The sequence below is a fragment of the Pelodiscus sinensis genome, chromosome 2, assembly GCF_052426305.1.
Source record: "Pelodiscus sinensis isolate ZL-2025 chromosome 2, ASM5242630v1, whole genome shotgun sequence".
Lineage (NCBI taxonomy): Eukaryota > Metazoa > Chordata > Testudines > Trionychidae > Pelodiscus > Pelodiscus sinensis.
Window position 1 is genome coordinate 151,362,814 of NC_143053.1, and position 18,941 is coordinate 151,381,754.

At 40.8% G+C, this 18,941-nt stretch overlaps 1 protein-coding gene across 2 annotated transcripts in view; it reads right to left on the bottom strand.

Annotated features, from left to right (window-relative positions):
* Positions 1 to 18,941, bottom strand: part of MOCOS (molybdenum cofactor sulfurase) — a 353,074-nt gene that overhangs the window by 281,416 nt on the left and 52,717 nt on the right. For both annotated transcript variants that reach the window (XM_089776481.1, XM_075921610.2), the window contains exon 3: positions 16,263 to 16,329. In XM_089776481.1, the coding sequence (XP_089632607.1) occupies positions 16,263 to 16,329 (67 nt within the window). The remainder of the gene's footprint in view (positions 1 to 16,262; positions 16,330 to 18,941) is intronic.

Below are 18,941 nucleotides of genomic sequence, written 5' to 3' on the forward strand. Positions count from 1 at the left end.
CATCTGAATGCTCTCTGCCTTCACATCAAGCCTTTTGTGGCTGACCTGTCATTGTGAGATGGATTATATTTAAAACTCATAAGAGGGGATCAAGGAAGAAGAAAACTGCTCAAGATTCTCCATTGTGTATTGTAGCCAGACAGGAACCCCCCCTTGTAACATCCATTTTTGCTTGCCTGGAGCATGCAGGGCACACAGAACAGAAGGCCCAGGCTGCTGTGACCGTGAATGGCTGTAAACAGAGATACGCCAATTGCTGACCAAGAGGCTGCCAAGGAGTGTCCTTGACTTAACCCATATTGATACGAACACACAGCCGTCCGCGGGGGGAGGAATCTCTCACCCAGTAAAAAAATGTCTAGTACACACAATTTAGTTCTCTCTCTTGCAAGTGTAAATTAACTTGAAACTTGCTTGTAAGAACTGGCGCCACAAAACGGACCAGTACAATTTGGCATCTTAAGATAAGAAAGAGGATACGGGTCCCCAGGGGTATAAAGATGGGTCCAGCAGCGCATTTTCTCTGTGTGTCAATCTACCACCTATCTGCTGGTCGGGTTTGGTGTTTGACCTCCCGAGGTTCCAGAGGGGACGCCCACCTCGTAGTCGTCTTTCCTAGGAATTGAGAGACCGGCCCTGGCCTGACATGCTGGAGTCGAGAGGCACAGAAAGGGGTAAAAATTGTACCTGGATGTGGTCCTTTGTTTAAGTATATATATACACAGTGTTAGAGCTCTTTAAAGATTAAGCTGTCCCTTGGTACCATTATTTCTATTTTCTATCTTTACATTTTTCCTGTAATCATTTTTAAGATTTGCTAGCATTTAAGAAATAGAGCAATAGCCATTGTAACCATATGCTTTTATAAGTCTTTTAATAAACCTGTAACTGTTTAAGTTTTAACCTGACTCCTTCAGTTGCTATAATAGAACCAAGCACAATTTAAAAGAACTTCAGCCGGTCATAAAGGGACAGACATAGGGAGAGCTTGGACGTTTGGATCTGTGTCACTCCCAGGTGACAAGATCCGTTGGGGCACCTTTTCTGCCTTTCCTAGGCTGCCCGCTGCGAAGGAACCCCTGTGTTCTAGCAGCTAAAATCTAAGGTGTAATAAGCTCTTCCTATATAATGGGGCATCTGTTGGCCTGCTGGCCACCCTCTGCGACGGGACCCCGGTCCTAGCAGTAAAGACACGGACGTTAAACCTTTTCTCGGAAACACACACACACACACTGCCCTGTCGGCTGACATGTATCTACCTCCAAAACCTTGTCAGAGCAGCAGAGTTTTCCTTCATATGGATGAAGCAACACATCAAAACCTCATTATTAGAGGACAATCAAGGGACACATCACTGTCAATGGCAGGGCCTTTTTGGTGGTCTTCCCACTGGTTGCTGGGAGGAAAGATCAAGCTCCCTCCAGTCCATCCTGACAACACTGGGCCTCTCCTGGCCCACCCTCTGACAATCTGCATGATCCTACTGCCCTATAACGTTTTCTAAAGGCTTTGGGCATGCTAAACTTCCCCCACAGATTAAATCCATGCACAGAGGATTTACAGGAAACTATGCCCCATTGTTGCTCATTGTGATGGGACCTTGGCTGGACCAGCCAGGGGAATGGACATCCTTTGGGAACCTAGAAGGATCAGAAATGCCTCCTCTCTCCAGGTTTGCCAGCTGTATGTGAGTGGAGAAGAGAGAGGGCATTAGTCACACCCCTTCTGGGTCAGGTTGAGGGAATATTAGTAGTACAGGAAGACCTGTCTTCCTAGTCCTAGTCTGAGTCTCATTCCTCTCCTGGGTCTCACACCAGTCTCACCTAGTGTCTCCCTTTCACATTGTACCCTGTCATTTAGCTCACCAAGTATCACAAGCATCAGACATGCGCTGAGCTTCCATATGGACAAAGAAGCAGATTATGAGACAAGGAGGAGGTAGCATTAACCAATCACTTTAATTCCTTAGGATGATCTTCAATTTCTAAAAGTAAAGGAGGTGAAAAAAATAATGTAGCCTACAGGAAGAAAGTGCATTCAAGCACAATAACATAACAGATGTGTCTCATTAATACACACCTCAATTGCATAGTGTGAGGGATAAGGCAAATCCAACCCACCTACAGCCTGCAACAATGAAGCATTAAAAAAAATGTTGGGAAAAGCACATCACAGCTGACTAACAAAGAGTAGACATATCAGGATGGGTTGCATTCTCTCCTTTCATCACTAAAATCTACAACAGGTACAGCCTTGTTCATTGACATTTTACTAATGCACCTTACAAACCACACATGAAAATTGCTCACTCACTCTCAGCAAATGCAATGTCAAAATGAGGGCTCATTTTAGTAGATCTAATTTTTTCAAAAGCAACTAGGACTCATTCACTGATCTTCTATAAAAATGGCTGTACTGTAACTAAAAGTGAACGACAATAGTCAAATGAATGACATACTTTTGTGATGTAATTTTCTTGTTCTCTGTTTTTAACCTGTTTGACCATTTTACTTGTTAATTTCCTAAGTGACAAAGGGTTTTCCATGCGAGTTGAAAAGATTCTCTTGTAAATAATCTAAAAGAGCAGTTCTCAACCAAGGGTCCAAATCCAAAACATGTGGAGCAGGAGCAGATTTCAGGGGGTCTGCCAAGTAGGGCCAGTATTTAGACTCACTGGAGCCAAGAGCAGAAAGCTGAAATTCCACTACCCTGAGACCTACCAGCAGGGGCTGAAGCTGCCGTCTGACCAACTTAGCTTCACAAGACCTCCTGTGGCCTCAGGCCTTGGGCAATCCTTTTGCTTGCTAACCCCTCTTGCCAACCCTGGCTTTTATATAGGGGTGCTGGCATAATTTGTGTAATGGAGGTGCTGAAAGCCATCGTGAACCCTGAAACAAAAGACAGTACTATGTAGCACTTTAAAGACTAACAAGATGGTTTATTAGGTGATGAGCTTTCGTGGGCCAGACCCACTTCCTCAGATCAATTTGTGGTAGAATATTGTGAACCCTGTAAGTGATGGAAAACTTTTCAAGATGGGGTGCAGTGGCAACCATCTTCCAGAGCCTAAGCTTTCCTGTCAACATGCGGTGAAGGAAACAGAGAGATGGTGCTACAGAATTTCCCACGTTCAACGACTGCTATTTAAGAGTTTGTACAATTACTGGAATGTTCCAAAATATGCGAATGCTTCCATTGCATGATTCAGTGCAATCAGTACTGACAAGATTTAGTGTGTGGTTGTCACAACTGGAGAAAATGCAGTTTGGATTTTGCTCAAAAAGAACTGCTTGTACACCATTGTATTTCCCAACCATCTTGGATCCATTGTTAAATGCTTGGACAATGCAGACTTGAAAATTTAATTTGAAGTCTTCCAGAATTTCTAACACATGAGCAGCTATTTTTTTTCTGTTTTTTTGTAAAATTATCAAACAAAATGAATCATTCTTCAACTGAAACCTTTGAAGTTCCTGAAGTTTTAACATATCAAACCACCAAGGTCGTCTGTTCTTTATGAGAACAGTCTAAAGTTGCATCAATAATAATTAAAAAGTACTTCACATGTCATAACTCTTCAATAATTGTTGTTCACACAAATGTCCCACAGAGTTCAAACTCTTTTTGCATTCTGGCAGAAAGATAATAGACTTGTATGTATTTTCTGCTCTTTTGTGATTCACGTACACATTTAACATGGCCTAATAAAAATGGGTCATACTTGCTAAGAAGCTCAAGTATACCAAGAAAGTTTCCATTTGTAGGGTCACTGTGACAGGGTACCATGGCCCCGCACTTGGGGGAACCCCAGCCGGGGACTCCGGGGAGAAGCACCACAAATGAGCACCAGCCAGGCGCCCCACAACAAAACGGCGCCTGCTGGGGAGACAGAAGCAGCCGGGACCAAGGACGGAGCCAGCTGTCAGAATGCCGGAAATGCGCAAGCGGGGGTACAGCCGGATGACATCACCCGCTGTGCCGGTGAGGAGTACACTAGTCGCAGCATAATGACTAAACCTGCGGAGACAGCAGGGGGTTCAAAAGGGCCCCTCCAGTCGGAAGAGGGAGGAAGGAACGGGATGGAAGGGATGGATGTCAGTGAGAAGGAGAGCAGTGAGGTACTCCGGGGAGATGGCACTCGGAGATGAGAGGGAGAAGGAAGTAACCCAGGGTAGGGCCGTGGAACCCATGAGTGGATGGTTTAGGGTCGGTAACCTCATCCGCTGGTTAGGGACAGATGTTCCCTATCCTTAGGGCCCTGGGTTGAGACTCAGGAGAGAGGGTGGGCCTAAGTCCCCCTTTCCCTGCTGAGGTTCAAATCACCTGGGATAAGTCTAGCCCCGATGAAGGGGTTAATTGTATGTAGCTGGAGATAACATGTGGGATAACTGTAAACGGATTGAGGTGGTGATTGCACAATAAATGTGATCCGGGCCGAGACCCAGTCCTGCAATTTGATTTGGGCCACAGTGCCCGGGGGCGTAACATATGATAGGCACCAATACGTTGACTGAAACCAAACAAAGCAAATCCCTATTCAGAAAGAAAAAGAATGACATTCAATATGTGTTCAAGGAGTTTTTTCCAGTTATCAGTTTTGGTGTTTATTTCATGTAGGTGTAATTTTTCAGTTGAATTATCAGCTAGTGTTGCTCTCCTAGCTGATTTCCGTGTAACATAGTTATCTTTATGTGATACTGAAGTTTCATGTGCAGGTATTCGGTCTTTCAACTTCCTTCAACCTCTATTGATGCTCCAACTAGATGGACCAGACAGTACTGATGCATTTGAAGTATTACTGTTAAAAATGAAACAGGGTACACAGTACAGAGCCTGCTTTTCCATACTCCAGCAGAGCCAGTTTCTTGTGTAGATCTCTCAATTTGGGAGAGTTTTTGTCAGCAGACGAGTGGGAAAAGCATAATTTTCAGCATCTTTCAGTATATCACTTGGAATCTGAAAACAACTAACTTTGAGAAATGATTGCATTTGAGCAACATTATACTTATCAAGAAGTCCAATATCAAGTTCTAATGCCAACGTTGTTACACTCTGTCCTGTGCTAGTCATAAGTTCTTGCTCTTGCTCCTGCTCCACAGCAGCTCCGAGGTCCTCATTTTCTGCCTGAATAGTCTCTAAATTGAGTGTAGATTCTGCATCTATCACTATCTGTTGCCATTTCTAGGTCTTGATTAATGACCTCCTCATTTTGAGGCAGTGGCATTGAAATGTCATTTGTGAGTACAAAGTTTTCATAATCAGAATTGGAAGTGTCACTGTCAGTAAGGTCACCATCTAATGGCTGAGAGATCTTTTCTATGAGAAATGATGTTATTGGCTTTAAACTCTTTAACTGATGCTTTCACCACCTCTTCCTTGCACCACTTTCAAATCTTCACTTCATTTTTATAAAGGGGTTCTTTTAAAACACAGTAACACAAATTAATTTGCTAAAGGCTATTGGTTATACAAAATTTGAATTGTATATAATTCGCAATGAATATTATATAACAACGGTTTGGAGGTGCTATTTACTATGGTCCCTATAGCCTTATTTCAAAGTCTTGAGATTTTGTCTGCTAACATGTTCCTGTTATTAAATTTCTCTAACAACTGGTGTGTTGTTATAAATATGAACATTCTGTGATTGCCAGATTAGATATAAAGTTGATTAAACAACTAGAATTAAAAGTTTATCACCACAAAAAGCCTTTAAAGGTGAATCTAAAACTGGAGGAAGAGGTAGCTTTCAGTTGAGCCTGATATAGTTATTGTATAAAAAGACACATAAAAAACCACAGGAATCTGAAAATTTCCCATGCAGAGCTAAACATCTAATTTAAACTCACCCTCAAACCAAGCAAAATCACTTTGCAGTAATAGAATTAACTACAACTTTTAAAAATTCTAAACTATGCAAAGACAGCATTTCATAACATAGACTCACTAATCACAGAAGCTACTCCAGTTACGCAGCTGAAAACGTGGATGTGACTGAAAAATTGGCGAAGGCCCATGGTCCCACAATGACTTAAATCACTTTTTGGCGGATATATATAACTTCTTTTGTTGTCTCCGTTATAACCGCAAGGTGTACAATACATGGAAATGACTTAGTAGAAAAATGTAAAAATTTGAGGCCCAGGCCAAATGGCCTTCCTGGCTCCCCCTCTGATAAGACTTGCCTACAAGTCTAAACGACTGCAAATGGTGGATTCTCTGTAATTTGAAGTCTACATCACAATTCGAGGTATTCAGTGGAGGAAGAGGTTGTGGGTCACTTATAGGAGAAGCTGCATGAAGTTCTGTGGCCTGCAATTTGCAGGAAGTCAGACAAGGTGACAGTCTGAGTCTAGGTTGTTGCTAAATATGGATTAATTTAAAAAATATTATTTTGTAGTCCATTGGCTTATCTGTGGCCTGCCAAAGGTTAAAATGAAAATGCAAAGTTGATTAGGAACTTAAACTGTGATTGTAAAAGAGAAATGCTCGAATTAGTCCTTTGACAACAGGGATGAGTTATAATAGGGGAGCACCACTTCCCCATTTGGCATGGGTGAAGAGATCACAGATTTTTGCCTCTCCCCCTGCCCAGCTGCCCCTGGGATGTGGAATCTCCATTATGTAGTTCTCCAGAGGCTACAGATCACATTGAGGGTCATGGGGCAGATTGGACACAAGGGTCTCTAACTTTTAATATATTCCAAAACAGATAAGCAAATAGTGCCAGGTTTTTTAAGCAAATAGCACATGGGTGTTTCTCCTTGGCAGGGATGTGAATGACTAGTCAACTATCCAATAAGCATATGCTTATCGGATAGTCAACATGCTAGTCGACTAGTCACTTCCCCACCTTGCTGCCTCTATTAGAAAGAGACAGCAAAGCGGGGAGGCAGGATGAGGAGGTGATGCTTCAAAGTGGCATCACTGCTTAGAGCCTGGGGCCAGCATGGCGCTGCCATTTTGAAATGCCATGTGCAGCCCGGGGCCAGCTGGGAGTCCCCAGCTGGTCTGGGCTGAACGCAGTGTTTCAAAGCAGCAGTGCCATGTGGAGCCTGGGATCAGCAGGGGACTCTGCTAACCCCAGGCTCCATGGGGAGCTGCTGCTTTGAAACACCTCTGGGAGGATGGGGCCAGTGGAGGACTGCTTAAGTGCTCCTCGCAGCACTTTCGCAAATTGCATCGACTATTGGATTAGCCAAATAATCGAAATTTTATGTCCCTACTTTATGGATATTTGGTGGCTTCAGGTTCTAGTCTCTTCTGCCACATTATAGGCCCTGATTTATGTGCATTCAAGCAAAAAAAATCAATGTAAATCCCTGGAGATCATTTTATAACTTCAAAATGAATGAACATTAAAGAAAACTAAATCACCTTTAAAAAGGCAAAGGAAGTTAAATACAGAGAGATAATAGGATGATGGTTGAGAAATGGCAGTGTGTTAAAAATCCTTCTAGGCACTGTTGGATGAGAACACTGAACAGATTACAACCAGGAGTCTTCATAAAGATTTCATAACATGCACGCATTACTCTCTGAAATGGGCTTGCTTACTTTTTAAAAAAACACAACTTGTTCTAAATATTAAAAACATGTTACTCAGCTGGAGAATCTCACATAAGACCCATCATAATGCATTTTCCTCTTGCTCTGAAACACCAAACAAAATCTAAATACACTGGAAAATGAGACACAATCACTAATTCTTAGCTGGTTATTAACCCTGACAAAAAAGAGGAAGCTATTTTGTGCACAGATGTTGCCCAAGTCTTTACACATCTTTCAAGTGCTTTCAATCATGGCTCAGATTGCTTCTTGAAGGAACTCTTCCTTTTTCATTACTTGAAACAATCATAACACAAAAAACAGTATCCTTAAAGCACCTCCAAAACTTGAATCGCTGAACCATATAGATGTATAGAAGTCAGATTTTCTTCCAGATTGATTGGGCATAATGAAAAGAAGTTTTTCTTAAGTTAAAAGAAAACTATATGACTGGCAACAATCTGTAATATCACTTCCTGTAAAGTTCCATGAAGTTTTTATGGACACATTTGCTGTGTGTTTTCAAGCCATTCATGAAGAAAGCCAATGCACTTTCTCTAAAGAATAAGTTGCTCCATATGACAGAGAATTAGATCAATCAAATGATTTTTCCTTTCAAGAAGATGTAAAAGTAACATCTGTCTATGCACGTTCTCACTTTCTTTTTTGCTCAGTTTGGTGCTCAAATCGATCTCAATCAATTTACGGATCATTACGTTAACCTAACTCTGGTATTAAATTCTAAAACAAAAGCCTTCTGCAAAGAAAAGCAAATGCTTTTGCATCCAACAACGTCTAAAGATACTGCACCCCATCCTGCCAAAAGCATATAACCAATTAAGTAAAATATGTGTTGCAATCCATTCTGGCCTATACGAACTTTTAAGATCTTTCAACCAAAGATCTTCTAACTTACATTGACCCTCTGCTTTTCTCCAGTTATCTGAGAACTCCTTGTGTAATTCCCCTTTGTCTTTATAATGCAGGCTGCCTTTTCTGGAATCCAGAGCATGTCAATTAACTTAGATTTTCAATCAAACCTCACTTTTATGCTGTCAACAGTGTATCTTCTTTTTACTTTATCTGCCACAATATCAGACTGATACGATTCTTCTGATCTGGCTTTGCTAAAACTTGACAGCCAATAATCCTTGTAAATCACTGGGCTCTCCATTTCTCACCTTGACCCAATTAGTTTACCACAGCCAATTCTTTCTTACCTGTATCCATCACCAACACTCATCCATTCTTCTGTGCCTACTAAATGTATTCGTTTTTCTCTGTTGCAGAATTTTAATCACCTCAACTAGAACTTCTGTGTTTCTCAATTCATTCTCTCCATCTTCTCTGGTCTGTATTGTTTTTAAAACTCTGTTGCTACTTTGACTGAGTAATATTATGGCAGCAGATTTTTGGCTTTTCTTCAAAATGCTGCAGAAAAACTCAAGGTCACAGGCAATCTTTCTCATTCAGAACCGAAGTCAAACAACATTTATTTTGTTTTTAGGAAACAGCCAGGTCAAGCTTCACTTCACTGCCACAGAGACTGTTTCTTCATCAGAGGGGGTGTCAACCTGATTTGACTGCTGCAGTCCGTATTCCAGAAAAGGCAGAATGTTCCCTTCCTGCTCTCTTAGAGCGCATCCCTTCAGGCGTCAGATCTCATACTTTTATAATTCCCACAATTTTCTCACTCTTAAACCAGGCCCTGGGCTACAGTACCTTATGTATCAGCCATGCTTACCAAGCAGGGCTGACTGGGTTTGAGCATTTGCAATTCTTCCCTGTGGCAATCTGGGAACAGTGGTATCTGCTGTAACCCCAAACTGCCACCTTAAACTATTGTTTATTCTGCATTAGGAACAACGCTTTTAGAGAGGGGAAAAAAAGATTTTAACCCAATAGCCTATTCAAGTCTATCTTCCTTAAAGGAATACCAGTCTGTGTGCTTACTTAAGCCGGCCTAACTTCTCCAATAGTTTCTCACTATTTCCCCTGAACAACTGCCCCTCTTTCAACTGCAAGCAGTTCTCTTCTTCAGCATTCCTAAGCTTTGACTGTCTGGTCAATGCCAGTTTTTAGGTTGGCTGGAACAAGAGGTAAAAATCAAAGCTCATCACTGCCTCTTAGGTGTTTGCAGAGGCCTGGCTATCTTGACGCATTCTTCTCATTGTCCCCAAACACTGTATACTAAAAAAACAAAAGCACTGTATATCATAAAGTAAACCTCCTGCTACCAAGGTCAACCTACAGTATTCATCAGTTATTAAGGCACCTTCAAGTCCCTGACAGGGGGAATCTGCCTTCTTACCTATAAGTCTCAGAGGAATTATAAAGTAATTACTTCCTGTTGGTATCTTATATTGAGATTCATGGACAAATAGATATTCCACACACAAGTATGGTGCAATCTTGTACTCCTGATATAAGTAAATCTCCTGTTATAATTAGTGGGAGATTTGTCTGAATAAAGCCATCACACATTTGACCTGTGTGTGTTGCAGAATGTTATCGGGCAAAGGCCTCGAGATTGTATCTTATTTTACATATTTAACTGCTTATTTTTAAAACAGCATTTAGAACTTCAGATTATGTAAGTGGAATTACTTAGCATGCAATGACAAAAACTCGGAATGTTTACATGTTATTTATCACTTTCTCGTTATTGGGGATGTTACATACCAGTTATTACAGAAATCATGTAGCCACAACAATTTTTAGCAGTTACACGGTTATTAAAATACTCCCCGGGGTGAGGGTGGCAGCCAGTGCTCTCCAGGCCCCCTCCCGGGGAGCCCCCTGCCACCCCATGCTGCTGCCTCTGTATCAGCGCCCTGAGCAGACTGGCTACCCCCGGCATCCCACACTGCTACCTCTGATACAGTGCCCAGGCTTACTGGTTAATCGTTTAAACGACTATAGGCTAACATCCCTACTCTTTATAAGGAACTCAGATGCCATGAAGCTGGCTAACATTACTTTCTAAATCCCTACCTTATTAAGTAATCAAGGAATTTATTGCAACAGAGAATAAAGTCCAGGAACTGAGCTAACAAAATGGAATGAAGAGGTGCTTCAATGGGTCTTATGTTGCAATGTAATCCCAAGCATAATGGGTTGGTCTTCCAATTTATTTGTGTAGAATTGTGTAGAATTTGTAGGCTTGCCTGCAAACTTTTACGAGCCAGTACAGTATTCACAATGATGAGCAGTCTCCAAAGGAATGAATCAGAGACAAGTGTTTGCAAAACTGAAGCCCAAATCCTCAAAAGTATTTAGATGCCTAATTTCCATGGGCAGTCCTCTTTAGCATTTAGAAAAAAAAAAATATGTTTCAGCAGATAAGTGAAAGGCTGCTTGATGTGGAGAAAAAATGGAAAGTGTGGCTTTGTTGAACAGAACAGTTTGCATCACCAGTTTGCATTATGGTAGACGAATTCAGGCCAGTAGTCATGTGGTCAGTCTATATGGGCACAATGTTCTTCCCCCTCTCTCATGGGCATGCTACATTTCCCAGACCTGAAGAAGAGTAAGATGGAAAGCTTGTCTCTTTTACCAGCAGAAGTTGGTCCAATAAAAGATATTATCTCTCCACAGCCTCTCTCTACTGTCCTGGGACCAACTCAGCTACAACACCATCACATAAAACATCTCCATGTGCATGCCTGTGTACAGTGGCATGGGAATATTTTTAAGAGTTCAGGTGCTGATATTCCCTGCTTACCCATCCTGCCCAGCCCCTCAACTGAGATCTGGAGCAAAGCCCTGATGTGCGGGGCCAGCAGCCAGGAACCAGGGAAGGCAGCAGAGCTCCTCATGTGTGGGGCCAATGCACACCCCCTGGTGCACAGGGCCAGCAGCCAGGACCCAAGGCCCAGAGTCAGCAGCAGAGCCTTGGGCGTGTAGGGCAGCAGCTGGAATCCTGGGTGTGAAGCCAGCAGCTGAGCCCCCAAAACGTGGGGTGGAATTGAGTTCGCGGGCACTAGGCTGGGAACCTGAGGGTGGTTCAGCACTGACCCCTGACTCCCAGAGCCTAATTCCTGTGCCTGTCTCTGAGTAAGACTGATATTTGGTACATCAACCCTGAAGAAATATTAAAACTGTTCTATTGCTTTTAATTATCCTGTGTTGCTACAGTCATCAATATGTACCCTACTGAGAGACCTCATACTCAGTACAGCTTCTATTAGCTTGGCTTTTGATATTAATTTTGAAGTTAAATGTGCACATTCTTACATGCACAAAGCCTGCAAGTTGCTGATTCAGCAGGGCTGGGGTATGAAAGAAAAACCTCCAGATGGAAGAACTTCAGGGAACTTCAGGTGTTCAGGCTCTCCGACGTGAGAACAAGTCACTGAGAAGCATGGAACCCTTACTCTTTAAACGTGTAACATTTCTCCTTGCTGAATAATAGACGTCTAATTGCCTCAGCATGGCCAGGTGGCCAGAAGAAAGCAGCACTTGCAAAAGAAAGATTTTATAAACTAAATATTGTAAAAGAATTGAGTCACCCTGATTTTTAAACAAGGTTTCCATGCAGGTGTGTACCACTGGGAAAGACAGAATGTGGTGCTCAGATTTCACTCATCCATACAGTCTCCAGTCAGTGACCTTTAGAAAGGACAAATCAATACTAAGAAGATACTGTATCTGCTGTTTCTTACTGTGTATGAAAGGTCAAGCAATTTCCATATATGTAACCATTCCAACATTGCTGATTTCTGACACACAGATTGCCTAGCCCTGGAGAACTATGGCAGAGAAAAAAATTCTCATCTTGTGCATCATATTCCAGATCCTGCAACATCTATTTTTAAAAATAAATCTGGCACTGAAACTTGCCACTTTTTATTTGATAAATAATGTATGCTGTCCATACAGGGTAGCAGCTAAAGCTTTGCATGTTGCTAAATGGTTTATTGATATACACTAGAGAGAAAATATCCAACAAATATAAAAGACCAGTTTTTTTTGGCAAAACTCAATAATACTTAACTGTATATATTACTACAGAGGCACAACCATTTTCATAAGTAATAATTAAGTTAGCCTGCTTCACATTTTCAATTAGTATTCCCAGACAAGAAAGATTAGTCTTCTGTAGTTTCTTTAGAAGTTACTTCAAAAGTTACTGAGTTCTTTTCAGCATATCCTCTGAGAAGCCTTTTGAAAAGTAAACTGGTCCAATTGGACCCAAACTTGTTTCCCTATATCTCAATGGCAAAAATTCCATTGATCTCAATCAAAGCAGGATCAGGACCATGCTCCAGATCCCACCCCATTATTATTTTATTTAATAGAGCTGGTTGAAAAAGAGCAAGACATTCTTGTGAAAAACTTGTTGAAATTTTGTAAATTCAAAAATATTCTACCACTTCCAATATTTAAACACTAATGTTAATAGATTGCAAGTCCACACTCCAATGATGTTCTCTTGCTGATAAAAGTTGAAAAGAAATCAGGTCATATAGTTCTGTATTTTTCAGCAATTTGTGTGCTATTGGTGCAAAATATATATCCTGTTACCATTATCACTATCAATTTTTTTAAAAAAATCCTGCATTTCTGTTTTTACATAGTTGCTTGGATCCTCTATCAGAGAGAAAAAAACATCTAAAATGATCACCATATTCTGGTTCACTCAGTATATTGCAAACTTTTTTAAAAGTCATTCTCTAAGCAGAGTTTCTGCTCAAAACAGCCGATATGAAAGCAAACACGCATTTTAAAACATCTAAAACTGTCAGCTATAATTTTTCATATACTGAGGAAATCAAAGATGGTGGCTGTTATGCAGGATAGAGTTACCTGCCTCTTCATCTTGTCACATTGCAAAAATAAGCAATGTCATAAAAGTACAGATTTAAAAATATATATATATTTTATAGCTTTTTTGATAGCTGATTTATTGAGTGTGCTTTTTTTGGACTCTTTCCCCCTGAACCTTTATGAATAAGCTGTTTTGATGATTGTGCTTTTCAAACTTTTATTGGGAAATAACAGTCAACTTTCTAAGTCTGACTGGCTGACAAAGCCTATCAGGTGTAGTACAGTACATGTCTTTGTGGGGTTAATGAGGCTGAGGCTATTTTTACTAAGATGCTCCTAAAATTCTTTCCTGCTGTTCTTTGCGCTCACACATAAAATCATTGTACTCTTCCAAATAAATCTGGCTGAAAATGTAGGTTACTTTTAGAGAAATCCATACAAGCACTAATTTGAAAGTCTCTTTCTTTCTTATCCTCTGATCATAAAATAGCAGTAATGGTGAATAATCATTATTCACATATCTAGTTTCATTTATTTCATGTCAGCCCTAATTTAATAGATTGTAATCCTGCACCCTATTAATCAGAAATGGTAGCAAATATAAGCAAAGGCTGCATTTTTAGAAAGAAGTGAAAACAGGATTTGGGTCATGAAATGAAACGTAGCAGGACAGAGATCTTGTCACCTTACGTTTTTGTAAATCTCCATTATGAGATCGAAGAACAAAAAGATACATTATAGATTTTGTTGTTTCAAAATTAGAACACCTTCAAACATTATAGTGGTGTGATCTTATGGATTTGAATTCTGTAAATGGCTTAGGATCATAGACTCAGAACTGGAAGGGATCACAAGAAGTCATCAAGTTCAGTCCCCTACACTCATGGCAGGACCAACACTGTCTAGATCAGGGCTACTCAATACATGGCCCATAGGCAGCATGCGGCCCGCAGCCTGTTTGTTTGCGGCCCGCAGTGCGGTTTGGGTTTATGTAGGGCTCAACACGCAGCTCACAGGTAGGATTCTTTGAACATGGCTTCCACTGGAAACACACTCCATAATGGTGACTCAATATAATGGTCTTCTGTTGGTATGCATTTTAGTAGTTAAATTCCTGGACCCTCATTGCTCTTTAAAAGTACTGCCATATGCGTGGAAATCGGGTAAATATTGCATTTTATTAATATAAGCAGAACTGACTTAAATGGGGACTGCATGTTGTGTAGTGTTGCCTTAATCTTTGCGTTCTTGCCCGTAAGTGTGAACGAAGCTATTTGCATATATTTACATATATTTGCATATACATGCAACCACACTTAAGTTACAGCCCTCAGTATGTGCTGTGAATATTATGATGGCCCCTGGAGCTTCCAAAGTTGGGTAGCCCTGATCTAGATCATCCGTGACAAATGTGTGTCTAACCCAGTATTTCCCAAATGGTGCTCCATGGAACCCCTGGGTTCTGCAAAGCGAAAGTAAGGGTTCCGTGAGAACTCGATCACTCCCTCCCCCCTCCTTCTCTGGTTTCCTGCCAGAACCTCCCCTCCCCCGCTGCCATTCTGCGTTTCCATTCTGCAAGTCTTCCTGGTCTACTCCCCTCCCCCCCCCCCCGCCTTTTTTTTTTTTGCTTGACAAATTCCCTCCTCCTCCTCCCCTTCTCTCCCCCAGCTGTAGGGGTTCTTCAAAATTATTCCGAGCTTAAAAGGGTTCTGTGGCCAAATAAAATTGGGAAACACTGGTCTAACCTGCCCTTAAATATCTCCAATGATGGAGAACCCACAATGTATTCCAGTGCTTACCCATCCTGATAGTTAGGAATTGTTTCCCTAAACTTAAACCTCCTTTGCTGCAATTTAAATCCATTGCTTTTTATCCTGTCCTCAGAGGTTAAGGAGAATAATTTTTCTCCCTCCTCCATGTAACAACCTTTTAGAGACCTGAAAACTGCTATCATGTCCCCCCTCAGTCTTCGCTTTTACAGATTACACAAAACTAATTCTTTTAGTCTTCTCATAGGTCATGTTTTCTAGAGCTTTCATAATTTTCGTTGTTCTTCTCTGGACTTTCTCCAATTTGACCACATTTTTTTCTGAAATGTGGCATCCAGCTGAGGACTAACCATTGCAGAGCAGAGGGGAAGAATTGCTTCTTGTGTCTTGCTTACAGCACTTCTAGTTTGTTTAACAACAACAACAACAACAAAAAGCTATACCAAATAAAGAGCAAGACCTTTGTTCATTGGGCAAACAGTGCACATTGTTACACTACTAAGAAAGTGGTTTTTGTTGTTTTGTTACTTAGTTACATGCATAAATTAATTTTCTGGTTAATAATTGGTTAAACTAAACCCAGCTTCCCTCTATTTTGGTAAATTCATGACTAAAAGAAAATTCTTAGCACACCTATCTCAGAATTATTTGAAGATAAGGATGATCTTATTTTTGAAGTCACCTTCTAAACCAGAACAAAAAGAACTTATACTCAGTATCTCACATTTAAAATTCTTTGTACTCCTTAAAACTAAAACTACTATAAGATATTTAATTACTTTCACAAATGTAGATTAGTAATTTCTGTGAAGTAACATATACATTCCAGTAGTCCATTAGGTCATATTTGGAATGCCTCCTGAATTTGAATCATGACCTGACATTCTCACACCATCTTGTTACTCACTACTACCAAAATAGAGTTAAGGACTTTACTTCCTAAAGCAGCTGCACGCTACAGCTCCATTATCATGTTGTTACATAAATACAATTGCAATACTGGCAGTGGGGGAAAAAAATCTCTCCAACATGAGCCTGGCCTATGCCTCATGGAATTTATTAACTGGATGTACAATTACATGCAACAAACAGTACACAAAAATGACCTAAGTTCAAGGAATAATCCAAACCGTATATAGCAAATCAAAATGCAAAATAAAATTGTGATTATTCTACCTGTATCGGACATGCTCAATAGTGTCATATGTCAGCTTGCTGCTGATGTTCTGACTATGAGGGTTGCCTATGAGACAAAAGAGACACAGAAGTTAATCAATCAGATTTGTTAATATTTTTTTCTTTATCTAAGTACTGGATCAAGGCCATGAAAAGATGACAAAATGAGATTTAATAACTATTTCACACTGCTGCCCCGAAGCTCCTTATACAGTAGTAGTTAGTCAAGAGGAGACACATATAACAGAAGAAAACAGTTATGACAGACCTTGAAACTTCATTTGGCAGATAGTATTAGTAAATGATCTAATTGTAAGAGAACATTAGAAGGAAATTACAACTGTCTACCACTCCACTAGAAGGAAGCTACAGAGTATGCATGAGTAATAAATACACACGCCAGTTAACAAGTCAATAACAGAGTGTTTAAAAGGTATGATATGTTGAAGTAACAACCAATTATTTTTGGACATCTGGATTTAAATTTAGCCTATGTTTTAAATGGGAATGATTTTTGTAGTTTAACTGCAAGTCTCAGTTGAAATCAGGAAATCAACCGGCCTCAGACTATTCACAACTAACTGGCAGGGTCTGTTCAGAAACTAACAGAGAAGCAACAAGCCTTCACTGAAGCTAATGTGGTAGATCCCTCTGGCAAGAAAGTATGTAACTTTTCAAGCACATCACTCTTTCATGTTAATAAGCACTTGCATTCACCTAATGACTAAATATTTGAGAAATACAATTTTAGAAGTTAAATGGTAGAGCCATATAATTTTTGCAGTAAAAGGGCATGTGCACAGCTATTTTAAATAGTTTATAAAAATCACTGGGTTTCTTACTGTTGCAGAGATTGCAATAGAACAGGGGTGGGCAATACATTTTAATAGGAGGCCACTCCAAGATTTTGGTTCTGTGGAGGGGGTACGGGGCCTTGGACAGAAGGGGGCTTGGGATAGAGGACTGGGGTGCAGGAGATGGTGTGGGGTCTGAGAGGGAGTTTGGGTGAAGAAGGGAGTTATGATCTGGGGCAGAGGCTTAGAGTGCAGAGTCCAGGAGGGGTTATGGGTACAGGAGAGGATTCTGGCCTGGGAGAGAGGTGTAAGGTCTGAGAGGGAGTTGTGACAGGGTGGAAAGTGGGTGCAGAGGGTTTGGGTAGTAATATGAGCTAGAAAGTTGGGGGGGGGAGGGAGATGGGGAGTCAGAGGCAGGGTCTGGTTGGGAGACACTTACCTAGGAGGCTCCGAGCCAGAAACCCTGCAAGAACCTGAGACAGGCTCCATGCTTGTCAGCTGGGCTGGCTGCTCCATATGGCTCTGCTCCAGCATGGGGAGGGAGAAAGGAGGAAGCTTCGCTCACTGTCCCTGATTCCAGCAAAATTTCTCAGCTCCTGTTGGCCAGAAACTGACCAATGGGAGCTGAGGGATTTTGCTAGGGAGTGGGGACAGCTCATGAAGCTTCTTCCTCCCTGCCCAGAGTATATAACACAATTAGCAGCCTGCTATTTAAAGCGGCTGCAGCTGCTCTATAATAAGGGTGCTGGCAAGGCAGCCACAGCTAGCTGTCTCTTCCCCACCCTCGGTGTAGAGCCCTTAAAATAAGAATACAAGTTCTAGAAAATAATAATACAAGTTCTAGCTTAAAGAGAAGCTTCATAATGAAAATGTACTCTACACCTGGTTCCTTTGGCTCTCATACTTGTTGCATCTCAGTGATTTCCATATTGAGACGTCTCAATTTACAAATAACTATTTTCCCCTTCTAACTCAAAGTGAGTTATGGTGCTTTAGGCCTGTGAATAATCACCAGAAATTAAGATCTGCAAACAAGATCAACTCTTACTTAAATCTGTGTCTTTTAATACTGTCCCTCGTTACACCTGTGCCACCCAGCAGCACTACATGTGAGGTTGCACAGGTGTAACTGAGGAGAGAAATTGGCTCTGCAATTGCAATTTAATTAAAATTTAGATGAAGAGAGGGAAAAATATTAGGATTTAGCTTAGCAGATCATATGAAGTTCTGGCTTAAGCTGTTACTTCACATGAACAGTAGACTGACCCATTCTTTTAACAGACATGTTTAAAATTTCCATCAAGGCCAGTAATTTATGTATCAGATTTCAGTCCAACGTTATTTGGAACAACTGAGATTAGACTACAAATATTAGGCTTTACCATCACTATGATGACAGAACATTAATTTTAATATAACTAATATGCACTTGAATAACAAATTCTGAAATAAAGCACATTGCTAAGATCAAATCAACTTATATTATTACAATACTCACTCATAGATTGAGACTTCAGGCTAAAACCTCTATACTGAAAATTATTTCTATGACTTAGTGAAATTGAGCTGCATTCTAAATTCTGGCCTATTCTGCACTGGCATGGCAATGGGGAGCAAGCAGAAGCAGTTGCATGCACAATGAGCACCAGTCGGAATCCAGGATATGTATGCCTTCAGTGCCCTGCTCTCATTTATTAATCTTAATACAGGTTGGACCTCCCTAGGCAAATGCAAAGTATTCCACTTAAGGAGGAACAATGAGTTTCAAACATACAAAATGGGAAGCGACTGTCTAGAAAGGAGTACTGAAGAAAGGGATCTAGGGGGACATAGTGGACCACAAGGTAAATATGCGTCAACAGCATGACACTTGCAAAAAAAAGCT